Here is a 26,372-nt window from a genome sequence, read left to right on the forward strand (position 1 = left end):
TGTTAAAATGTGGACATACGTAGATTGTGATCATTCATGTATCTATAAAGGGTGGGTTTGAACAGCAGATTTTGACAAGTTGAGGGGTCAGGATGAGGCACATGGAAGCAGTCAGCATACACTTTCTGGACTTGGTGGCTGGGGAGGAAAGGGATGGGACCCTAACTACTGCAGACGGAGGAAAAGGCAGCCAGCGGAGCACAGGCGCAGGTAGGATGAAGGGATTGGTCTTGGGAAGAAAAGAGCCTCTGGCTCTGAGAAGGGAAAGAGGCTAGCGGAGGATACACATTGCGAGGTGAGGCAAACAGGGAGCTGTGTCTGAGGATGACTTTTCTCATCTAGGTAGGTCCTGCTGAGAGAGGGGATAAGACGAGCTGAGGGCGATGATGCGATGATGAAACTTGGGAGCGCAGAGAATGGATATAAGCACCCGAAAGACAGGGAATGTCAGGCGCCAAGCCTGAGATTTTGTCTCGCCATTCAAAAGGTGTAAAATAACAAATTGACCGCCAGGTGGCGGTGTCTGTGGAAGCTCACGTATCCCATCGGCCCTGGCGCCAGGGCGGAAGAAGGCGCAGAGGTGACTCTCTGGCTCGCAGCGCGTCTACTCTCCTATCCCGACTGACGTTGGACAACAAAGATGGCGGCAGGAACGAGCAATTACTGGGAAGGTAAGGGCGAGGCCTCCGGGTGGGTCTCACCCGGGGACGAGGCGGCTGCGTGAGGTCGTATCTTGGGTGAGGCAGCAGAGGAAAGAGCCTGGCCTCCGGAGCGGCCGAGCCGAGGGCCAGGGCTGTTTAGTGGGAGCCTCGGGGCCTGGGGGAGAGGAGAACGAACGGTCTGGGGCAGGGGGCTGACCTGAGAGGCAGCGGGACCTGAGGCAGGGGTTGGACCGAGAGGGCTGAGCACGATGGAGAGGAGGCTGGGCCGGAGTAGTCGGAGGAGAGCTAGGTTGAGAGAGCCGTGGAACTCGGACGAAGGGGGTTGGGGTATGAACTCTGAGATCTGAGAGGAAATGAGTGTGAGTTGGGCGAGAATGTACCGAGCCCGGGAGGCCGGAGGAGTCAGCGCTTTCGACGGTCGAGTAGGGAAAAAAGGAGGAACTTGTCTGCCCGGTCCATCGAGGGGAAGTCGGGTGCGCGGAATGTCTCCTGCCGGGTCCCCTGGGCTGCTTCAGGCTGGGACGTGGAGGGTTGGGTGTCTTGTCGCGTTTGATGGCAGAAGAAATAACTTGACTCTCTGCTCGGGAGATCCGTTTCGTTCAACAGAGAAAGTTGAGAGAGCCAGTGTGAATTGTAATGATTGCGTTGGGTATACCTCTTCCACTAAATAAACAAACAGATAGATAAATCGTCATCTCGTGACTTGACAAGTACGTTTATTTAATTCCTGAAAATCTGGTCGGATGAAGTGGGCTCATGTAAAACTCTTCCTGGACCACGATGGTGACAGATAGAGAAGGCTCCCCTTTTTCTTTCAAGTGTCTGTCTGCTTGACTGCAACATAGAAACTGCTCTCTGAATCCTTTTTTTCCCTTTTAAATTATTTCCTGTTGCTCCTCCCGGTAACCACTACAAATAACAGTACCGTCACTATCAGCCCCTGGGTCTAAGATACTTAATTCTAAGTCCATCCGTACTTGCCTGTCACACTTTGAAAATGCTTTTACTTGATGTCTTCTACTGGAGAAGGCAGTCGCTAATTACAGAGACGTGGGCTTAGAGTTGAACATGTATGAAAAATGACTATTTGAAATGTGTGTAGTAGTGAGAACATATTTTTAAATTATGTGCAAGTGGCTACTGGGTTCATTAATGCTAGTCATTGGGCTATGCTTTTTTGAAGCACCATGCTGTAATAATTATAGCAGCTTATTATTGACAACCTATTCTGTGCCAGGTGCTTTAAATACATGATTTCTAATGCTCAGAAAAACCCTGAAGATAAGGGTTTAAAAAACAAAAAGCTGAGGTTTATAGGTTAAGTAGATTGTCAGTAAATCTCAGAGCCAGTGCTCAGAATCCCAGAACTTTAGGCTGAGCTGAGGTTCTAACTGAGATTTGGTTTCTGGGAACATATACCCCACTGTATTACGCTGCTTCCTACTTCTGGTTGCTGTTAAGTATATTGAAATAATATTTTGTATTCCTTTTTACTGAAAGATGAGATCCTTACACAATTCTTCCTATGTTTCAGCTCTTTCATTTTGACCACTTCACCATGAATGAGATTACTTACATCTAGATGGGGGTTTGGGGGCTGCTGCTTCTCTCATTCAGCCACTTAGATGCCAAACTACTATATACCGATTTCTCTCCTTGCTTGTTTGTTTCTGTCCTTTTAAAACCTATACTGTTACCCTGGCCGGTTTGGCTCAGCGGTTAGAGCGCCCGCCTGCGGTCTGGAGAGACCCGGGTTCGGTTCCCGCTAAGGGCATGTACCTTGGTTGCAGTTTTTCCCCGGCCCTGGTTGGTCGTGCAGGTGGCAGCCACTCTATGTGTCCCTTTCACATCGATGTCTCTCTCTCTCTCTCTTCCTCTCTCTCCCTCCCACTCTGTCTGTACAAAAAAATGGAAAAATGTCCTCGGGTGAGGATAAAAAATAAATAAAACCTATACTGTTATTTTTGTTATACTTACCATCAACCTTGTTAATAGCACCTTGTCATTGTTAATTTCACCCTCTCCAGATTCCAGTAAACTATTGAAAGAATTATTTTATCTTTGTCAATGAGTATTTTTTTCTTTATGCTCAATCACTAAGTCATTCTACTATTAAGAATTTCATAAGCTTAATACAGTTTTGGGACTTAAAGAGAGAGGAAAATTCCTGTCAAAAACAGTAATGGTTTCTTTTTTATAAAGTTAGAAGGTAAATGGATGTAATGCTGGTTATAACCTGTAGTCAGTCTCTTTGTGATTTGTATTACCCCCCTCTCCCCCCCAGTCCCCAAATTACAAAATTTATTTATTGCTATAGAAATAATTTCAGGGATGTTAGAATAACATTTGTTGTCTAGTTGTCTTTGGGATAAAGCTGAAAATTTTCACACACGCACCCTTTTGCCCCACGTGAAGTTTAAAATAAGTGACAGTTTGCTTTGCTGGTACGTCTTTGGTTTCTTCCTTTAAATACTTTTCTTTATTGAACCTAGATCAATATATGATCATTTTCATAGTTTGTTTTCTTCAGAAAAGTTTTGTGAGTTTTATATCTACTGATGGACTCTGTATCTAAATGATTTGATTTTATAATTTTGTTAAAGATCTGAGGAAACAGGCTCGACAGCTGGAAAATGAACTTGACCTGAAGCTCGTTTCCTTCAGTAAACTATGTACGAGTTACAGTCACAGCAGTGCCCGAGATGGAAGACGCGACAGGTATAGGTACTACCAGATTCTCTCTCTTATGCCTTAAACTACATAATGTTTTTAAAGCATTGAAAAATAAACTAAAATATAGGACTCTGTAATTTGTTCTATTGGTGAATTTTTGGTATTTTATTTTTATGCTATTGTCTTGTTTTTAGTGATTTATAAAATTTCTTAATTTTTGAGACTAGCGTTTATTTGAGATTCTTAGGCAAAGATTGTGACAGTGACAGGAAAAAAATGGTAAAGCTGAAGAATGAACTTGTGTCAGAAATAACTTTCTAGGTCAATCAGTTTAAGAAATGTGGTTGATCTGTCCACATTGTATTTCTTATATCGTCTGATTACTAAATGAATGTGAGCAACTACCCAAATGCCAAGTATATATGCTGCTATTTTGGCATTTTAGAATGACTAGTGCAGTGTGTATCCTTGCTATTAATCACCTAAGCTGTTTTTTAAAATGTTTTTATTGATTTTTTTAGAGAGAGAGGAAGGGGGAGAGAGAGAGAATCATCTATGTGAAAGAGAAACATGGATTAGCTGTCTCCTGCACACCCCCTACTAGGGAATGAGCCTAAAATTCAGGCATGTGCTCTGACCAGGAATTAAACCAGGACCTCTCGGTCCATGGGACAGCGCTCAATCCACTGAACCACATCAGGTGGGCTAAGCTATTTTTAATTTTGGTTCTTTCATGAGAAACCAGTGTACTACTATATTGAATGTATAGAAAAAGTTTGTTTTGTTTTGTTTTAATTCAGGTAACATTGGATTACAACATTGTAGTTCGATATCTGTGTGCGCTATAGTGCGTTCACTACCAAAAGTTTAGTTTTCATTCGTCACCATATATTTGATCCCTTTTACCCATGTTTTCCCTCCTCCTACTCTCCTTTCCCTCTGGTAACTGCCCATCTTTTATTGTCTGTATCTATGAGTTTGTTTTGTTGATTTGTTTTCTTTTGTTTTTTTATTTCCCATATGAGTAAAATCATGGTTTTTGTCCTTTTCGGTCTGACTTACTTAACTTAGCATAATACCCTCAAGAACCCATCCATGTTGTCACAAATGGTGGTAGTCCATCTTTTTCAAGGCTGAGTCATAGTCCAGTACACATATATACCACATTTTCTTCATCCATCCATTCATTCATCAATGGACACTTAGGTTATTTCCATATCTAGGTTATTGTAAATAATGCTGCAATGAACATTAAGGTACATATAGCTTTTCAAAGTAGTGTTTTCATATACTTCAGTTGAATACCCAGAAGAGGAATTGCTGGATCATATGATAACTCTACTGGAAAATGTATTCTTACCTTTGAATCTCATGCTAACTTTAGGCCATTCACTTGTTTGAAAACATTAAGAAATATTTAAGACATTTAGAAAGGTATAAAGAATAATATAATGGATCCTCATGTTCCTATCTCCCACTTTAAGAAATAGTCTTTACCAATTCAGTTGAAGCCCCTGATGGCGTCCATTTTTTTTCATCCTTATAATCTCCATATATATTTTATTTATTTGTTTGTTTGTTTGTTTGTTTGTTTTTATCCTCACCCGAGGACATTTTTCCATTTTTTGTACAGATAGAGTGGGAGGGAGAGAGAGGAAGAGATAGAGAGAGAGAAACATCGATGTGAAAGGGACACATCGAGTGGCTGCCACCGCACGACCAACCGGGGCCGGGGACAAACTGCAACCGAAGTACGTGCCCTTAGCGGGAACCGAACCCGGGTCTCTCCGGACCGCAGGCCAACGCTCTAACCGCTGAGCCAAACCGGCCAGGGCTCCATATATATTTTATATGTTTATGTTCCTAAACAATTCATAGTATCCTACCAAAGTTATTTTGCAACTTGTTTTTTGGTTTAACATTATCTTTGAGATTAAGCTATGAATACATTTAACTCTGATATATTAATTTACTACAAATATTATTACATTGTATGATTGTATCACAGTTTATTCTGTAGATGGACATTGTTTTCAATTTTTTTCTAATAATTTTAATAGCTGGCACAGTGTTTATCATGTGTCAGGTACTGTTCTAAGAGCTTTATGTAAAGACTTATGGGAACATTTTTACCTATAAAAATGTTTTTATGTATCTTGCATGAATTTCAGTTAGCACGGTTGTTAGTTGTTATATACTTTTGTGAGGACTGGTCACGAGTGAGAGATTTTTCAACTAAATAATAAAAACTGACCTTGGATTTGAACCCAGGTCTTTCTGTCTCCAGAGCCCACTCTCTAAAACTTTCTATGCACATTCCAACAAAAGACTCATTCCAGCACTATAGCCAAACTGTTGCTTCTTTTTAATAGGGTGTGTTATTAAAGAATTAAAGATAGCAGGGCCAACATATTGACTCTAGGATCTAAAAATAAGCTATTGGCATGTCACATAGCTTTAATTGCAGTGCATTTCTGTGGGCTCACCTTTACATAGCAAGTGAGATAGAATGAGGAATATGCTTTTCTATGTGTTAACTTATTTTATCACTGGAAAGCATATGTCCTGAATTTAAGTCTCCCATTTGGCTATGCCAGTGATTATACAATTTTAAAACTCCAAATAGTTAAGATATAATTACATGATGCTTTTTTATGTTCTCCATGCTTCATGAACTTACTACTTTTGTGACTTCTTTAAAGGAAAAACTACCTTGAAAACGTTCCTTAAGAAATTCTGCAACAAACTGAGACTGACTTTGTGGAATTACTTCAGCCTAACTGTCCCCTTCAGTAAGAAACCTAAGGCCATGAGGATCAAGATCCAATCTGCATTTTTTTTTCAGTTTGCATTCTAAAGTGTTTTGTTTGTTGCCCATGTTGAAAGCATGTCATGATGAATAAACTCAGTGATGACCAGAATTTTTCTTTCAGGAGTAATTTTTTTAGTTTCTATATTTGGAGACTTAATGGCCTATGAATCATCACATACCTATAAAATAAAATATATTTAACTGAATTTTAGTGTTGTAGAGAATGAGTTTTTGACTATTTTCCTGGACTCACATATTCTCCTGAGAATGGTGAATGTAGAGATTGCCTCCTCATTTATTAAAAAAGTATTCATTAACCATCTACCATGTGCCAAGCAATATTTTAGGAGCTAGGTATATAGATGAATGAGACAGACAGTTTCCCTTTTCAAAGAAATTACATTCATTGGCCAGTTGTTCTTTATCATATATCTTATAGAGGAGGATTTGTATTAGTAGTATATAGAGAATTTTTGGCCAGGTACATTCTAAGATACAACTACAGAACCTTGGGTTGGCTCTGACATATAATAAAAAGCTAGAACCCTGGCCGGGTGACTCAGTTGTTTGGAGCATTGTTCTGTAACATCAAAAAGGTTTCAGGTTTGATTCCCAATTAGGGCATATACAAGAATTGACCAATGAATGCATAAATAAGTAGAACAACAAATCCATCTCTCTCTCTCTCTCTCCCCCCTTCCCTCTCTCTGCTTTCCTCCCCTCCCTTTCTCTAAGTCAGTCAGTGAATAAAAATTTTTTTAAAAGTTCAACACATTTTTGCAAAACAAAATGGAAACAATTGTGTAATATAAGTAGAAATATAGAGGGTTGGTATTAAAACTTTGGTGCTGGACATGACTATCTGTATTAGACAGATAGAACTATCTGTATTAATTCCTGATTATTTAATAACTAGTTATCCAATCTGGATCATTTAAATCTCATTTTTATTTCTTCTTGGTGATAGTCAAGGAAAGAAGCGATAACTTAACATAAGCTCTAAGCAACCATAATTGCTTTGGGGTAAAAATTTTAAAGATTATTTCTTATAGATCACATAGCGTAATTTATAATCCATTTTATGGCTTTTATATGCTGTACTACATAGTTTTACAGTTTTATTTCAGATAATTTGTTTTTTTGTTTTTTGTTTCCAGATTTCGTATTTAATTGAGCACTGCCATAGCTTAGTTTAAGTTATTTTATTTGGGAAACAATAAACAGCTCTTGGAATTTCTTTACATTATTATGATGGTTTATATTTAAGCTTGGGAAAATCTTACAGTCAATTATATTTTATATAATGAGTTTAATATTTAGGACACGTGTGATCTTTGTAGGAAAACTTCTATGAAAACTATAGCTTCTGCCCTGACCGGTGTGGCTTAGTTTGTTGGACATCATCCAGTGCACCTGGGGATTCCTGGTTCGATTCCCAGGAGGTGCACATGCCCTGGTTGTCAGCTCCATCCCCTGTGGGTGTCATGCATGAGGCAGCCGGTCAATGTTATGCTCTCACATTGATGTTTCTCTCTCTAAAAATCAATGAAAAAAATTAAAATATATATATATGTATATATATATATACACACATATGGCTTCTTAAGAAACAGAGAGACTGTCTCAGGAATTCTACTTGACCGCTTTAAGAATAATTAACTCGCCCAGCTAGTGTGGCTCAGTAGTTGAGCATCAACCCATGCACCAAGAGTTCGCCAGTTTGATTCCCATTCAGCACATGCCCAGGTTGTGGGCTAAATCCCCAGTGAGGGGCACATGCAGGAAGCAGCTAGTTGATATTCTCTCTCATCGATGTTTCTATCTCTCTCTCTCTCTCTCTCTCTCTCTCTCTCTCTCTAAAATCAATAAAGAAAAACAATTAAAAAAAAAAGAATAATTACCTTATTATTCTAAGTATATTTTAAAGGATTAAGTGTAAGTAATGGATTCTCTTTATTTGAACTTATCTTTAGCTCTGACACCACACCCCTTTTAAATGGATCAAGCCAAGACAGAATGTTTGAAACAATGGCAATTGAGATTGAACAGCTTTTGGCAAGGGTAAGTACTTTCTGTAAATGGCTGTTTTGCTAATAACTATGTACTTGTTAGATATGGTACTAGATTATATTAATGCAGACATGTTTATTGAAGTCCCCCTTCATTCAAGATGTGTGCTTCCCAGGCCACTTACATTTTGATGACAGCCATTTCCAGGTCCCATGAGAGTTATTTTAGCTTGTATGCATTACTTGGCAGACGTACTGAATCCATGCCTTCTTGTTTTTGGTTGGTTTGTTGCTGTTAGCCAAAGGGCAAACAGGCAGATAATTTACTTTCATCTGTTTATAGTGATTTATAAAATATATTTAATATATATTTTTTTCCTTTCTTTTTTTTTTTCTTTTTAGCTTACAGGAGTAAATGATAAAATGGCAGAATATACCAACAGTGCGGGTGTCCCCTCCTTGAATGCGGCGCTGATGCATACATTACAGCGACATAGAGACATATTGCAGGTAATAAATATATCGGGCTTGAGATTTTTATGTTGTTATAGGGTGGTTTTTTAAAATCCTTAAATAGAATCTGTGCACATGTATTTAAGAGACCAAAGAGGAACATCTTGTAAGAGGATAAATGTCATGCTATAGAAGTTTGTCTTGTTTACTTTTTTCCGTTGGTATTATAAAATGTCTAATATCTAAGAGCTCTTGCTTTTTTTTGCCTGGTAAATTGAGTAATTTTCATCAGTGGGTAAATATTCTGTGGAAAACCTCGCTAACTGTAACAGTGAAATAGCCAGTGGTCATGCAAAGGCAATAATATGGTGGTTTAGAGTAGACTTTCCTTAGCCTTTGAATTACATGGGAGAGGAGTAATTTACTATATTTAGAATATTGTTTGAGAAAATATTAAAAATGTAACAACAAAATGAAATAAACTCTTAAAGATTTTTATATGGGGTGTTAATATATAGTATATAAATAAGGCAAATCTTTTTAATATTGAAAAAATTCATCAACCATTTCAAATTTTAAAAACTCTTGTTAACCTTGACCGATTTTGCTCAGCGGTTAGAGCATCGGCCCGTGGACCAAGAGTCGTGGGTTTGATTCCGGTCAAGGGCACGTACCTTGGTTGTGGTTTGTCCCCCGCCCTGGTCAGAGTCTTACGGGAGTCAACCAGTAGATGTATCTCTCTCACATTGATGTTTCTCTCTCCCTCTCCTGCTCCCTCCCACTCTCTCTGAAGATAAATGGAAAAATATCCTCGGGTGAGGATTAAAACAAAACAAAACAAAACAAAATTCTTATTAAAGATAGGAATAGGCCCTGGCCAGTTTGGCTTAGCGGTTACAGCCTTTCTAATGCTGCGACCCTTAATACAGTTCCTCATGTTGTGGTGACCCCCAACCATACAATTATTTTCGTTGCCACTTCATAAATGTAATTTTGCTACTGTTATGAATCACTATCGGAAATATGTGTTTTCTGATGGTCTTAGGCGACCCCTGTGAAAGGGTCATTCGACCCCCAAAGGGGTCGTGACCCATAGGTTGAGAACCGCTGGGTTAGAGCATCAGCCCTCAGACCGAAGGGTCTCAGGTTTGATCCCTGTCCCCAGTTGGCGTTGTGTGGAAGGCAACCAATTGATATGTCTCTCTCACATCAATGTTTGTCTCTCTCTATCCCCCTATGCTTCCTTTCACTCTACCTAAAAATTAGTGGAAAAATATGCTTGGGTGAGGATTAACAACAATAACAAAAAGAATAGGAATAGAAGGATACTTTAATTGCCTAATGCAAAAATGTATATAGCAGATTAAAGGCTAGCATTATACTTAATAATAGAGCACTAAAAGCATTCCCATTAAAGAAAAAAAGAAAAACAAGAATACCTACTATCACCACGATATTTAACATTGTTTTGGAAGTTCTTTGTGGTGCAATTAGACAGTAAAAAGAAACCAGATAAAGGAAGAGACAAAATTTGTATTGTGTGGCAGTGATAAGATTATAATAGCTGATACAACCAAGAAAACTAACTAAAAAATATGTATTTGAAACAAATTCAGCGAGACAGTGGATCACATAAATTAATATATAAAAGCAAGTAGTTTTTCTCAAACAATAACTTGTTAGAAAATACAGTGGAAGAAACGATAAAATCTTTATGTATAAATTTAATGAGATGTATAGGACTGGAATGTTTAAAATACTACTGAGGAATGTAAAAGATTTACTCTGCTTTTGGGTGGGAAGATTTCTCTCTAAATCAACCTATAAATTAAATGCTTTCCCAATGGAAATAACAGGTTTTAAAATTTATTTGTTTCATTTTTTCTAATCAGCAAAATGACTCTAGAGTTTATTTGGAATCATAGACATACAAGAATAACTAAGAAAAAAACGTGTAAAAATGAAGATAAGTAGTAAAGGATACTTAGTTCTACCAGATATATTAAAACCTGTGAAGAAGCTAGAATAATTAAGACAGCTTAATTCTAGAGAAAAAGAGACCAATGGAACTGAATAGAATTTATTTATAAACCTAAATATGCATGGGAATTTAGTTTTACCATAAAGGTAGTATTTTAAATCAGTGGAAAAGAGAAGGATTATAAAATAAATAGAGTTGTAACTATTGGCTAGTTATTTTTCGGGGGAAAAAAACAAACCTTAAATTCTATCTCATTTCTTCCATCCAGGATAAATTCCAAATGGATCAAAGATTTATATGTAGAAAATGAAACCATGAAAATTCAGCCCTAGCCAGTTTGGCTCAGCAGTTAGAGCGTTGGCCTGCGGACCACAGAGGCCCAGGTTTGGTTCCCGCTGGGGGCATGTACCTCGGTTGCAGTTTGTTCCCGGCCCTGGTTGGGGTTGTGTAGGTGGCAGCCAGTCTATGTCTCTCTCTCACGTCAGTGTTTCTCTCCCTCTCTCCCTCCTGCTCTATCTGAAAATAAATGCAAAAATGACCTTGGGTGAGGATAAAAAAATTTTTTAGAAGGAAAGAAAATTCAGAATAACGCACGGGTGAATTTATACATTTTGGATAGTAAAGGATTTTCTAAGCAAGATCTAATACCAGAAACTATAACAAATAATTAATTTGCTTAATATATAGAGAAGTAATAGATATAAGGAAAAAGATAACCTAACACAAAAATGAGCAAAGGATATTAACTTGTGTACAGAAAATGAATTGTCAAAACCATAAAAAGATGTTCAGCTGCATTCCCAAATCAAAATGAGATACGATTTTTCACCTGTCAGATTAGCAAATATTGAAACATTTGTAGCCTATTATTGGCAAGAGTGTAGGAAAATGGACATTTATTTATTTTGCTGGAGATATAAATTGGTGTAGTCTGATTTAAATGTAAGATTCTTTGATTCACTTACTCTGCAAGGCATTTACTCTTTATTTTTTAATTTTTTTATCCTTACCCGAGGACATTTTTTTCCATTTTTTGTTCAGATAGAGTGGGAGGAGAGAGAGAGAGGGAGGGAGAGAGAGAGAGGGAGGGAGAGAGAGAAACATTGACGTGAAAGGGACACATCTAGTGGCTGCCTCCCGCACAACCAACCAGGGGACAAACTGCAACCAAGGTACACACCCTTAGCGGGAACCCAACCGGGTCTCTCTGGACTGCAGGCCGACGCTCTAACCGCTGAAACCGGCCAGGGTGGCATTTACTCTTTAAATACACTTTATTTATTATTATTTTTTTTTTAATCCTCACCCGAGGACATTTTTTGTTTTTGTTTTTTGTTCAGGTAGAGTGGGAGGGAGAGAGAGGAACAGAGAGAGAGAGAGAGAAACATCGATGTGAAAGGAACACATCGAGTGGCTGCCACCCGCACGACCGACCAGGGCCGGGGACAAACTGCAACTGAGGTACGTGCCCCTAGCGGGAACCGAACCCGGGTCTCTCAGGACCGCAGGCCGACGCTCTAACCGCTGAGCCAAACCGGCCAGGGCTAAATACACTTTAATAAGAGAGAATTCAATAAAATGTGTGTGTGTGTGTGTGTGTGTATGTATATGTATATATGAATGTTTATTGTGTCATACACACACACACACACACACACACACACACACACTTCTTTTGTTAATCCTCACCTGAGGATATTTTTTCCATTGGTTTTTAGAGAGTGGAAGGGATAGGGGCAGAGGGGAGAAAGGAGAGAAACATCAATGTAAGAGAGACACAATCAATTGGTTGCCTCCCACCAGCATCCCGACCAGGGCTGGGGTTGAATCTTCAACCCTTTGGTGCTTAGGCTGACGCTGTAACCCCTGTGTCAGGGCTATTGTGGCATTTTTTAACAGCAAATAAAGCAACTAAAATGTTCATCAATAGGCAATTTATTAAATTATGATAGAGTCATAAGATAGAATTTTATATAGCTATTAAAAATGTAGATTTCTGTTTGCTAATATGGAAATATCATTTTATATTTTGTGAACTACAAAAGACAAAGTGTACAGCAGAATATAGTCTAATTTTTTTTAGCATAAATGAAATAATAGATAAGCTTGCATATGGAAAAATATATTTCCTGAAAGGAAATTTAAGTGATGATAATGTTATGAGCTGTGGAGCAGGGTGGTTTTTAGTTTTATTTCTTTTGGTATCAATCCCAAGTTCATTTATCATTTTGTTTTTTAAAGGGTCAATATGGACTTTCTGGGAGATGGGGTTGATTTTCATCTTTTTATACTTTTCTGATTTTAAAAAAATAATGAATATTCCTTAGTAGTTTTAAAATATGATAGTAGAAAAAGAGTATTTTAAACTTAGTTTGTCGTTTACATTTCTCTTGGTTCTGTTCTTCCTTTGTTTGGTGGGAGTTCCAAAAGGATGAAATTTGAAAATAAGCCCATTAGGTGCACTAATGAGTAGAAAAAGCCCCTGAAGTTTTATCTCAGGCTATTTGAAGTCACTTTATCTTATAATTATTTTTTACTTTACAACCCATAAGACAAGTTACTGGAGGACACGAAGGATAGTGATCTAGCGGCACTATTACCCTACTACCAGTGGTTCTCAACCTTCCTAATGCTGCGACCCTTTAATACAGTTCCTCATATTGTGGTGACCCCCCCCAACCATTAAATTATTTTCATTGCTACTTCATAACTGTAATTTTGCTACTGTTAGGCGACCCCTGTGAAAGGGTTGTTCAACCCTCAGAGGGCTCGCGACCCACAGGTTGAGAACCACTGCCCTACCACCTAATTGTTTTCATTTAAGAGAAGTTGGTTACTCTTCAGGAAACTAATTATAATGTTATTTTTTCCTCTTGGCAGTTTGATTTCTTAAATAGCAGTTTTCTTGACAGAAGTTTATAATGTGATGACAATAAATAACTGGCTCAGTAAAATGAAAATATATAATTAGCTTACATTGAGACTGGATATTGATTTATTGCAGGATTATACACATGAATTCCATAAAACCAAAGCAAACTTTATGGCAATAAGGGAAAGGGAGAATCTCATGGGATCAGTACGAAAGGATATTGAGTAAGTTACCTTTTTATATTATTTTGTAGAATGTTCAGATTTAGATTTAGAGTATATCCATGATTATCAGAAAATTGAGTAGCTGAATCATATTTTAGATTCCAAGGTTTTTAATGTCCATTTCACTCTTCTTTAAACATTGCAGCTACAATATGGTCCTAGTCTACTTTGCTGGTCTTAACTCCAGCTTGCCCTAGTTTTATCACTGGCTCCTGCCAAACTTGGCTTTCCTGTTTTAATTCAAAATCCAGCTTAGATGATATCTTTATGAGTTTTTTCTCTGATCACCTACCACCCACTTTAAGAATTCTAACATTATCGGTAACTGAAGCTCTCTGTGTTTCTGTTCCTGATTACCACATATCCCTCTACCTTGCCCCTGCAATTATATATTCAGATAATAATCAAAGTAACTTTTACTTCCCTAGAATCTGAAATAATCTCTTTTTTTCCAGATTTTATGCAAACATAGCCTTATGTAAATTATTTAAGGACTCCCAATATTTTTATGCTGATCTCAATCTATAATTTTAAAGATTTGTTCTTTCTTATATCCCTTTACCTCCCCTTCAATAATATATTCTAGCATTTTATATACATTTTTGAAGTTTTTTCCCCTACAACTGAACACTGCTGACAAGGCTGAATCTGTTGAGCATGTAATTAAAGCTGAAGACTTCCCACTTTTGGACCATCTATATGCCTATCATTATAAGTTTATGATGCTTATATTTCATAAGTATAATACTTATGTTTCATAAATGTGATATTCATTACCAGTCATAAACTAATGTAAATTGTGTACTCTGAGAAACATTTTTGTCAAGATTCTTTATTTTGTTGTAACAGTAAGACAGTTTGCAGCAGAAATAATTTAATACTCATTGCATTCAAAACTCATGTTCAGAACTCTAACCCAGGATTATCCAGCTATCAGAGTTGTTTCCAGAAATTATCTTGGAAAAACAATTTTTAGTTTGTCTCTGTTTTACCAGTGTTTTTTATTTTTAGTCATAGGTACTTTGTGTAACATGTAAGATTAAAAAAACTAAACATTTTTGTCAAAATTAGGAATTTTATAATATTTTTAGTTCTTAAGTACATGTAAATCTTTTGTTTAATTTCTGTATAGTCTATTTACATGTATCTCTTAAGGAATGCATTGAGGACTGGTATAGGGAACATCCTTTAATATAGAGACATTTAGCTTCCCCACAGTTTGTGGAAATGACAAGAATACAGCCCACTATAATAACTTGCTTTGTGAAAGATCATCATAAGAGAAACATGTTTATCTATTCATTAAACTATTTCCTATTGCCAACCATGAATAAGACACTACGTCATTTACAGTAAAAGGTGGAAATGAAAAGACCGACTTGGCCCTCTAGGAGTTTATAGTCTAGTTGCATATACTCAGATTAATATAATACAAGGCAGAATACAATTAGTGAGATGAGATATAGTAGTAATAAGTGACATTTTCAAGTTTTTTGCAATTACTACTTTTTTGGTTTTATATAATCTTTTGGTATTTATAGCAATTATTAGTTGTTTTACAAAACAACTCTATATTAAGAGACTTGTCTAAGGTTGTTAACTGGCTAATAAGTGATGAAATATAGATTTAAATCCAAGTCATCAGTCTTCAAAGTCCAGTGTGTTCTTGGCTATAACATTCCACTTTCTCTGGTATTTTCTTACCTGCTGTGCTTTGCACGTTAGTGCTGCCTTTCAGCCAGTAGTTGAGTTGTAGCAGCATGACCCTCTTTTGTCTTACTGCAGGATATGTGCGATTACTTGAATTTTTTATTTTGTTCTTGATACTTTATTGTGAGTAAAGAACAGAAACATGGAAGTGTTGATAGTAATACTACAAGGCATTTTCTTGTAAATGTTAATGTGCTTAAGACCATGATAGAAATCCTTAAGTAGGCCAAAATTGGCAGATCGTTAGCTTCATTTTAGTTCTCCTTAGATTTCAGTTGATGGATTGCATGTACCATTGTGAAGGAAACATTCCATGTCAGTAACTTGTCCATCCTGTATTCTGTGTAATAATCAGTTCAAAGTTTTACTTCCACTTGGAAAAAATAAAGATATAGGAGATAATGGACAAAGAAAGGAAAAGTAAGATTTTTGTTTAAGAATTTTGGATTAGCCCTACTGGTGTGGCTCAGTGGATTGTGCATCGTCTCATGGACCGAGAGGTCCTGGTTTGATTCCTGGTCAGGGCACATGCCTGGGTTGCGGGTTTGATCCCCAGCAGGGGGAATGCAGGAGACAGCTGATCAATGTTACTCTCTTACATTGATGCTTCTATCTCTCTCTCCCTTCCTCTCTCTAAAAAAAAAAATAAAAATATTTTTTAAAAACTATTTTTAAAAAAGGTATTGAATTATTTTGGTGAAAAATAAACTCTTGGGCCTAAATTAGAGAGAACCATTCATGTTTATAATAGATGTCATTTTTAGAAGGAGATGAAAAGAAATATGCATTTTAATTGTTCATTTGAAACTATGGAGGGGCTCAATTTGTCCACTTTGGATATTACTAGAATTAAATCACTTAATTTTTTTTTTTTTGCAGTATCTGCTAAAAATATTCTTTAATATGCCAAAAATGTTCTTATATTTTCTCTATTTTTGTTCTAGGTCATATAAAAGTGGCTCTGGAGTAAACAACAGACGAACTGAACTATTTTTGAAAGAACATGAGCACCTTCGAAAGTACGTATTAGTGAATGTGTGCGTGCTATGAAGTTTCCCATACTTAATTCATTGGCTTATATAAGAAATTTTATGGTGTTTATTATAGTAAGTGCTTTATCAGTGCTAATTCATGTAATTCTTCTAACTCACCCTGCATGGTAAAAATGGAATTGCAACTGTTATGATTATAATTAGGAAAGATGTGCTGTCAATATAAAAAAATCTACATTCACATCACTAATTATTACCTGAAATATGTCTTTTATTGCCTATTTTTTCTTTAAAAAGTTTATTGCTCTAATAATTTAGTCCATTTCTATAGGTTATTAGTAATAATAATGGTAATAATACTGATGACTTATGTTTGAATAGCCTGATACCACTTCTTATGTCAAAAAGTGTTATAAAAGGTTTGCCATACATCAGATCCAAAGGAAATAAATTCTTTTCTAAGAATTCAAAGAAAAATGCAAAAAAAACTTGGATAAAACTATAGATAGGTGTCTTAATGCAAGTAACCAAATTCTCAGCTTCATCTAATTTTTTTTCTCTGATATGTACTGATTTCTTTAATTTTCTCTCTATCTTGTTATAGAATTTAAAGATCAGAAAATTACTTATCTCTGTGAGCCCATCCTTTAAGCACTTGAGCAGCTAGTATCCATGATAGTTAAATGTTATAAATTATCTTATTTGCTGCTGACTGTCAGAAATTAGTCATGTTCATATGAGCTTAATGTACTGTCGATTTTTTGTTTGTTTGTTTGTTTGTTTGTTTGTTTGTTTTAAGATTACCACTTTAAATATAAACTGTTGAAATCAAAACATGAAAAAATTAAGACCTTTTAGAAGTCTGGGTGTTTCTAATGTCAGAAATAGTTTTTAGTGTTCCTTAATATGATGAATATTATTGATTAGCACAAGGGGGCAGTCTTTCCTACAGTATGTTTAGTTTATAGTTTTTCATAGCTTTGGTTGTTCGTTTTGTATTTGATAAAGACCACCATAAAGAGGATTTTTGCATTACATTTAAAAATATATTAATATATACTTGGGATACAGAGTTAATTTAAGGGATAAGATTCTCAAGTACCATAAAATAAGGAGTAGATTAGATCAGTGTTTTTATATTTATTGCCTCAAAAAGAAATTAAATAGATGCAGTCGTTTAATTACTTTCAGAATTATTTGTTGTTGAAAAGAGTATACCAGAGTAATTATATGAATTAATATCCTTTATTTCAGAACACATTGTTTATTATAAATTTTATATGAAAATTCATAATTTTTCATTTATTATAATAATTCAAAGAGAACACTTTAGGAGTTTAATATTGTCCACTTTAGCCCAGCCAGTGTGGCTCAGTTTGTTGAGTGTTGTCCCATGCACCAGGAGGTTGCCAGTTCGATTCCCTGTCAGGGCACATGTCCTGATTGCAGGCTCAAACCCCAGTGGGGGGCATGCAGGAGGCAGCTGATTAATGTTTCTTTCTCATCGATGTTTCTCTCTCTCTCTCCCTCTCCCTTCCTCTCTCTGAAATCAGTAAAAACATATTTAAATATATATATTGTCCACTTTATAGGAAAAATACAATAATTCAGGGGCACACAGCTTAAATAATTTATTTAGAGTTACAAAAATGACAAGAGGAGTAGAAATCAAAAAGATATTTTCTATTTTTGTTTCTCAGTTTCCTATATGATATACTTTAATTATATTTCTTTCAACATTCTTGTGAAAAAGTTTGTGCTCATTTTATGCAGAGAGAAACTGAGACAGGATGATGTTGAATGGAATATGAGTTAATGAATTTGGGGAAGTGTAGAGTCTGACAACAAGGGCTTTTAGTTGTTGCTCTCAATATTGGAACAGAGAGCTCTGGCCGGTTTTGCTCAGCGGTTAGAGCATCGGCCTGCGGTCCAGAGAGACCCGGGTTCGGTTCCCGCTAAGGGCACGTACCTCGGTTGCGGTTTGTCCCCGGCCCTGGTTGGTCGTGCGGGTGGCAGCCACTTGATGTGTCCCTTTCACGTCGATGTTTCTCTCTTTCTTCCTCTCTCTCCCTCCTCCCACTCTATCCGAACAAAAAATGGGAAAATGTCCTCAGGTGAGGATAAAAATAATATATATATATATATATATATATATATATATATGAACACAGAGCTTCCAAATACATTTTTTGATAAATCAGTATTTCATGTAAGCTAGACACTAGTTAGGTAGTAATATAAAATTATGAACTCTTCTGATTCCTTTCAATTTCTGTATAAATTTTACAATCAGATGGTAAAAAAGCCTGCTGAGATTTAAAGTAAGATTACATTGAATCTATAGAACACTTCAGGGAGAATTGCCATCATAATAGTAGCAAATCTTCTATTCTAGGAGGAGCATGGTATATTTTCCCACTTATTTAGGTCTCCTTTAATTTCTCTCAGTATGTTATGGTTTTCAGTATACAGGTCTTACACAAATTATGTTAAATTAATTAATTTATTTTATTTATTTATTTATTTATTTCCTCACCTGAGGACATTTTTCCATTTTTGTTCAGATAGATGGGAGGGAGAGAGAGAAACATCAACGTGAAAGGGACACATCGAGTGGCTGCCTCCTGCACAACCCCAACTGGGGCCGGGGACAAACTGCAACCAAGGTATGTGCCCTTAGCGGGAACTGAACCTGGGTCTCTCTGGACCATGGGCCAAAGCTCTAACCGCTGAGCCAAACCAGCCAGGGCTATGTTAAATTTATTTTTATTGTTTTTTGTTGTTCTACATTTAGAGATAGTGGAAAGGAGGGGGAGAGACAGAGAAATATATCGATACGAGAGAGAAACATCATCAGCTGCCTCCTGCGTGCTGCCTATTGGGGATTGAGCCTGCAACCTGGGCATCTTTAAAATAGGATAGTAACTGTCCCCTTATTTTAAGGGAGACTGACTTAAGAGTTAAGACATTTTACAAAATTAAAATTACTCTAAAAATGTAAAGAATTTGTTTTATATAGCTTTTGGAGTACCAGACTGTTGTATAAAGTGATATATATTTAAATAACAGACTCAATTGTGGTATTTAGTTGAGAATTTGTTTTGTTTTCATGGCATTGACTATTTAGCAAATATGATTGAGTTATTATCTGAGATTGCACACATATTTGTATTATAATTGTATACTTAGGTATAAATATGTTCATGAGGGAATAAAAAATTATATAGTCTCAGTTGGAGGCATACCTTTTTTCTGACAATATTTGTATGACATGTCTTAGGCTATGTTTAAACTATTGATAATTTGAATTTTTTTAAATTCACTAGCCTTGCTATTTGGGTGACTTAAAGTTATAGTTGTGGAAATATTTCAGGTAGGCATTTGAAAAACATTAAAAATGGTTTCACTTTTTGTGTCATGATTTTTAGCTGACTTTCCCTGAGGTCACATGACTAAATAGATTCAAACCCAGGTCCTTAGGTTGTGTTGCTTCTGCTATACTGTTCTGCCTCCCAAAGATAAGTCTATATGGTATCTACTTCACAGAGTTGCTAAGTTAATACATGTAAACTATGAGGCATTTCTGTATAAAGCAGAACATAATGAGGGTTATAAAAGTAAGAAAAGCAAATACTAAAGGAGAAGACCTTTTACTATATATACACTGTCAGTTTACATTTCTTAAATAGAATTTGAAATACTTTTGATGCCAGAATAATCTTTATGAAATGAAATTCTAATTGTATTAACAGATCATGACCATGTTTTAAAAATATGAGACATGTGATCACCATAATTTAGTGACCTTTAGAAGGAGTGATTTTTATCCCAGTTTTTTTTATAGTTGTATGTACAGGGTGGAGCAAAACTAGGTTTACAGTTATGAGTAGGCAAAACAGAGTTTATTCTTGTATTATTATTTATTAATTATTGTATTATTTTTCATACAAACAGCTGTAAACCTAACTTTTGTCCCCACCCTGTATATTATTTGATAAGTATCATGATTTAATTAAACATGGGTCATATAACATCTGTGAATGGGATAACATAGAATCTCAGGATTCAAGATTTAACTTAAAGTTTTTTACTATTTATGAACCCTAAGGGTTCGTAGTGTATAGTTTGTTGAGATACAAACTTGAATGTTATGTGTTGTGAAGCTGGAGCTGGGGAAGTCATTTAACTAATGAGTACATCTAACCTGTCTGGACAGCAGCATTTACACTTCAGCTTCACTTCTTACTTCATATTTGCTGCTTGTTGCTACCTGATAACTACCATGAAATGGTTTATAAACATGCATACATATATTTTGTTTCTTTGTAAGACATTACTCCAAGGTGAAAATACAATTATGAAGGAAGGTATTGAAAGTGAGATGATCTTAAGAAAGTAGTGCTCTTAAGTAGAAAAATAGAAAGTTAATGGAAGAAACTATATCTAACAGTAGTAGTAGCAGCCATAAACTTGGGAATATGTAAAAACCTTGAGATAGATCCCTTACATAGCAGGGGTCATTTGTGTAATAGAAAATTGTATTTTTAGCCTATGAGAACTGGTAGCATTTGATTATTTCACTATGTATCATTTCATTCGAGTTTTATTATTTTTCTTTATTGATTTTGGAGAGAGAGGAAGGGAGAGGAGAAAGAGATAGAAACATCGATGAGAGAGAACATTGATTGGCCACCTCCTGCACGCCCCCAACTGGGGATCGGGCCCACAACCTGGGCATGTGCCCTGACAGGGAATAGAACCGGCGACCTCTTGGTGCATGGGTTGACGCTAAACCACTGAGCCACCCCAGCCAGGCCCATTCATGGAGTATTTTAAAATTACATATCAAAGCTCCATTTGTCTCAGGTGGTACAGTTGTCTGCCTTTTGAAATTGATGGCAAAGCAAATTAATATTACCCTGAACATACTTTGCTTATTTTTGTGTTCAGTTGATAATGTCCAATTTCACAAAGTAGGAATGACATAGTTAGGAGCTTTTGTACAGAACTCACGTTCCTTCACTTTGAGCTTTAGTGAAATCAAATTCATCTTTAGTTGTATATGCCTTGGTTAAATAGGAAAATTGGAGTTGCAGGTTTTCTGTTAAAGTGAGGAATTTTCTCTCCTCAGTCATGTTATCCACAAGGGATATGTTCCAAGACCTCCTTGGATAGTACTGAACCTTATATATTCTGTTTTTTTCTATACATAAGTACCTGTGATAAACTTTGATTTATAAATTAGGCACAATAAGAGATTAACAACAATAACTACTAATAAAATAGAACAGTTTAACAATATACTATCATAAAAGGTGTGTGTGGTTACTCGGTTCAGGGATCCCTTACTGAAGTCTTCATATAGGCTCAGTACATTGCCATCAGTTGGAACAACTTTTCTGTACATGTCTTCCACCCACAAATTTAATGTGTTTTCCACCTTACCTAAACACTTCTCGTGCACTGTGGCCGTAACTTTTGCAATTTGAAGTGCAACAGTAAAACTAGCATGAATTTCTTTTTTCCGTCTTCACAATTTCACAAATAGAAAATCTGTTCTTGCCATAGCTCTTAGCAACTTCACCATATAATTATGTGCTTTCTTTATTAAGTTGAGAACTTTTGCATTTTCACTTAAAGGAAGCCCTTTATTGCTTCTCTTTGGCATGTCAGAATTGCCAGCATTCCTACTCTTGCTCTTTGGGGCCATTATTAAGTAAAATAAGGATTACTTGAACACTAGCACTGCAATTCTATGACAGTCGATCTGATAACGGAAATGGCTACTGAGAGACTTAATAGGTGGGTAGCACATACAGGGTGGATACCCTAGACAAAGGGATAATTCACATCCCAAGTGGGACAGAGTGGAACGATGCAAGATTTCATCATGCTACTCAGACAGTGTGCAATTTAAAACTTATGAATTGTTTATTTCTGGAATTTTCCATATAATATTTTTGGACCATGGTTAAACTGCAGAAAATGAAACCATGTATAGGTGGGGACTACTGTATATATTCTCACCACCACTTATGGAAATTTATAAGAATTATTTCAGTGTTAACTCTGATTGCTATTCTATTATTCCAACAAGTGTTTCGTTTATTAAGTATTTAATGAGTGTCTCCTGTGTGCTAGGTATTGTACTAGACTCTAGGGCATTAAAGATGAATCAGACTCAGTCTCTACCCCATGGGAACTCATTCTGGTTAGATAAATAATAAACATAATTATGATATCCTGTGAAATATATTTTTAAAGCACTAAATGAGATCATGTATATGGAAAAACTTAAAATTGGCCAGTTTAAGATATTTTTTCTCCAGCACATATTATAATGTCTTATGTATCTTAAATGCTTGTTATATTCTTGAATGAGTTTATGAAGAGCAAACAGCCATGAAAACATAATATTATAAAGAGGAGTTAATTCTGCCTGGATGTGTAGATGGAATAGGGAAGGTTTCACAAAGGCTGTGACTTTTTTTTATCCTCACCTGAGGACATTTTTGCATTTATTTTCAGATAGAGCACGGGGGAGAGAGGGAGGAAGAGAGAGAGAAACATCAATGTGAGAGAGACACATTGACTGGTTGCCACTCACACAACCCCAACTGGGGCTGGGGACAAACTGCAACCGAGGTACGTACCCTTAGTGGGAACCGAACCTGGGACTCTCTGGTCCATGGGCCAACGCTCTAACTGCTGAGTCAAACTGGCCAGTACATTACTTTTTTTTTTTTTAATCCTCACCCAAGAGATGTTTTTCCATTGATTTTTAGATAGAGTGGAAGGGAGGGAGGGAGGAAGGGTGGGAGGGAGGGAGGGAGGAAGGGTGGGAGGGAGGGAGAGAGAGAAACATTGATGCAAGCGAGAGACAGTGATTGGTTTTCTCCTGAATGACCCCAACAGGGGCCGGGGATTGAACCTGCAGCTGAGGTACATGCTCTTGACCGGGAGTTGAACCCACGACTCTTCAGTCCATGGGTCATTGCTCTAACTGCTGAGACAAACTAGCCAGGGCTAGTATGTGACTTTTGAGCTGGACTTTGAAATATAAGTAATTTATGTTGAGAATCGGGAAAGAAGATTGCAGAGCAGGAGAGAGACTTCGAGACATAAAAGTACTATAATCTATATCAACCATTCTCAGGCTTACAGTTTACAAGATGCTTTTGTTTACATTATCTCTTTTGAGTCTTATGACAACTCCATGAGGCAAGTTTACGCAGCCAAGTGCCTGAGCCTTGACTAAAACTCAGGTTCTGCGGTGTAAGAGTAGTCATTTTATTCTTTTTTTTTTTTTTTATCCTCACTTGAGGACATTCTTTCATTTTTTGTTCAGGTAGAGTGGGAGGGAGAGAGAGGAAGAGAGAGAGAGAGAGGAAGAAACATCAGCATGAAAGGGACACATCGAGTGGCTGCCACCCGCACGACCCAACCAGGGCTGGGGACAAACTGCAACTGAGGTACATGCCCTTAGTGGAAACCGAACCCGGGTCTCTCTGGACCGCAGGCCGACGCTCTAACCACTGAGCAGAACCAGCCAGGACCATTTTATTCTTATTATAGTTTCATGAATGTCATGAGTGCTAATATTATTAAATTTCTGTTATATTTATTAAAAATTATTTTCTGAAGTATGAGTATGTGAAAGAAACATACATATAAAAATACAGTTCCATTTTTATGTAAGCAGATTTGCTTCTATTGATACACAGGTTATTTTTTAGAGGTTTCAAAAACAAATTAGAAAATGCTTGCTTAATATTTCATAGCTTTTTTATGATTTAAGTAGTTGGTTTTTTTTTAATTAATTAATTTATTTTTGTTACAGATGTTTCTTTTTCCCCCAATGATTCCCCCCTCCCTCTCCACCCTGTCCCCAGCTTTGTTGTCCATGTCCATTGTTCATGCATACATGCATATAAGTTCTGTGGTTTATCTCCAAGTAGTTTTTTTTTTTAAAGAATTTCAATCCTTTCTGTACCATTTATCTAAAGAAGAACAAATGGCAACTATGATTCCCCACATTCTTTCTTAAGCTTTCTGCTTCTGCTATAGTTGAATAAATTTGTTGACATTAAAAAAATTTACTTGTACCAAAATGTTTGGTTAAGATACTTTGCAGAGGGGAAAAAAGAAACAAAAACTTCTTCCCCACTTAAACCTGATTTTCTGTTGCATATGTGTTATATGTAATCAAAACAGTGTGGCATTGTTGAAAGAATACACAAACAGATCAATGGACAGAGTAGAGAGCCCAGAAATGGACCCAAAGTCAGCTGATCTTTGACAGAGAAGCAAAGGCAATTGGAAAAAAGATAGTCTTTTCAACAAATGGTGCTCAGTTTCTACTTTCATCTTTGTTTTTCTGTATTTTTCAAATCTTATCTGTAAAATAAAAATCTGTTAGCACTAAAACAGGTTTTTCTATCCTACTGCAGCTTAATTGTATTCAGTTAATAGACTGTAAGTATCTCTGGTTAACTCTAATTAAAAGATTGGATCACCATAATGCTTGATGTAAATGATCTGATTGGTTGAAGATAACCTCATCAATTGCAATTTACAAAGGGACCAATTTAAAATTTTTATTATGTACTTGCTTGTTTTGTCATTTCTTGCCTACACATTTACTTATTCACTTATTCACCTACTCTTAAATTTTAAAAGAAGATTCCAATTAGGTGTTATCTAAGTGATTTTACCAAGTTCTAACATTTTGTTGATTTAAATTGCTTTAAAATAAAGGCTTGAAATCCCATTTTTATTCTTGAAATTTGTGCCATTTGCAATGTGTATATTGGGAAAATGAATTATTTTTTTTAAAGGAAGTATTATTTAAATGTGGCTTTAATGATTTCCTCAGTACCATAATTGGTGATAAAATTTAGTTCATGGTTTTCAGCTAGTTTAAATTGGTTTGGAAAGAAACAGAAACTTGTTGCTTATTTACAGACTCTAGATGACTTTATGGAATGCCTCTGGGCTGTTATGAAGTACTTGTTTAAGAAAGTACTTGTTTTAAGAAAGATACTTTCACTTGATTATATATTTTATGCCACAAAGGAAAGCAATTTTAAATTCAATTTTTATTTGATTATACCATTTTTATAGAGCTCCTCTGTTGTTGAATTGTATCCACAATATCCAGGATGTTTTTAATGAATGGTGTTTACTTAGTGGAGGTCTTAGCCAAATGAGTAAGGACTTGGAGACTTTGGGCAATCTGAGAAGAATATTTAATATCACCGGCCTTTCTCTGTTTATACCACTATATAAACTAAGGATACTGGCCTTCTTCCTTCATAGGGTAGGATATTTAGGATTATAATTTTAGTTTTCTTCTTAATAAAGCCTATTAGGTTGGTTTTCTTTTCAGGTGAATTTAACAAACTGTGTTTTCGATAAATTGTCAATTTCAAATATATAAAATGACTTATCTCAATGAAAATTTATCCTTTTAAATTGAGCCCAGGCCACTGTGGCTAGCTGGTTGGAGCACTGTCCCATATACAAAGAGGTGGTGGATTCAATACTCAGTCAAGGCATGTGTGGAGGCAACCAGTTGACATTTCTCTCTCACATCTGTTTATCTCAAATCAATACAACAAAAAATAATTCATTTTAAAAAGAGAGAACTATTGAAAATCTAGTTTTATATAAAAAGTGAAAGAGCCCTGGCCGGTTTGGCTCAGCGGTTACAGCATCGGCCTGCAGTCCGGAGAGACCCAGGTTCAGTTCCTGCTAAGGGCACGTACCTCGGTTGCAGTTTGTCCCCGGTCCTGGTTGGTTCTGTGGGTGGCGACCACTCAATGTGTCCCTTTCACATCGATGTTTCTCTCTCTCTCTTTCTCTCTCTCCCTCCCACTCTACCTGAACAAAAAATGGAAAAATGTCCTCGGGTGAGGATGATAAAAAAAAAAAGGAAAAAAGTGAAAGATAAATGGAGACATATATATTTGCTTTATAAGGTTT

At 36.4% G+C, this 26,372-nt stretch overlaps 1 protein-coding gene across 4 annotated transcripts in view; it reads left to right on the top strand.

Moving 5' to 3' along the window:
- The first annotated feature begins 558 nt into the window (after nucleotides 1–558).
- GOSR1 (golgi SNAP receptor complex member 1) overlaps nucleotides 559–26,372 on the top strand; it is a 46,146-nt gene continuing 20,332 nt past the window's right edge. Inside the window, exons 1-6 of one of the 4 annotated variants that reach the window (XM_036268658.1) lie at nucleotides 559–671; nucleotides 3,266–3,386; nucleotides 8,121–8,208; nucleotides 8,559–8,666; nucleotides 13,595–13,686; nucleotides 16,341–16,415. In XM_036268658.1, coding sequence (XP_036124551.1) covers nucleotides 641–671; nucleotides 3,266–3,386; nucleotides 8,121–8,208; nucleotides 8,559–8,666; nucleotides 13,595–13,686; nucleotides 16,341–16,415 — 515 coding nt within the window. In that variant the 5' untranslated portion in view covers nucleotides 559–640. Of the gene's footprint in view, nucleotides 672–3,265; nucleotides 3,387–6,037; nucleotides 6,128–8,120; nucleotides 8,209–8,558; nucleotides 8,667–13,594; nucleotides 13,687–16,340; nucleotides 16,416–26,372 lie in introns of those variants that run through there. The other 3 variants (XM_036268659.1, XM_036268661.1, XM_036268660.1) reach the window with 3 other exon arrangements.

This window comes from Molossus molossus, unplaced genomic scaffold (assembly GCF_014108415.1).
Source record: "Molossus molossus isolate mMolMol1 unplaced genomic scaffold, mMolMol1.p scaffold_m16_p_19, whole genome shotgun sequence".
Classification (NCBI taxonomy): domain Eukaryota; kingdom Metazoa; phylum Chordata; class Mammalia; order Chiroptera; family Molossidae; genus Molossus; species Molossus molossus.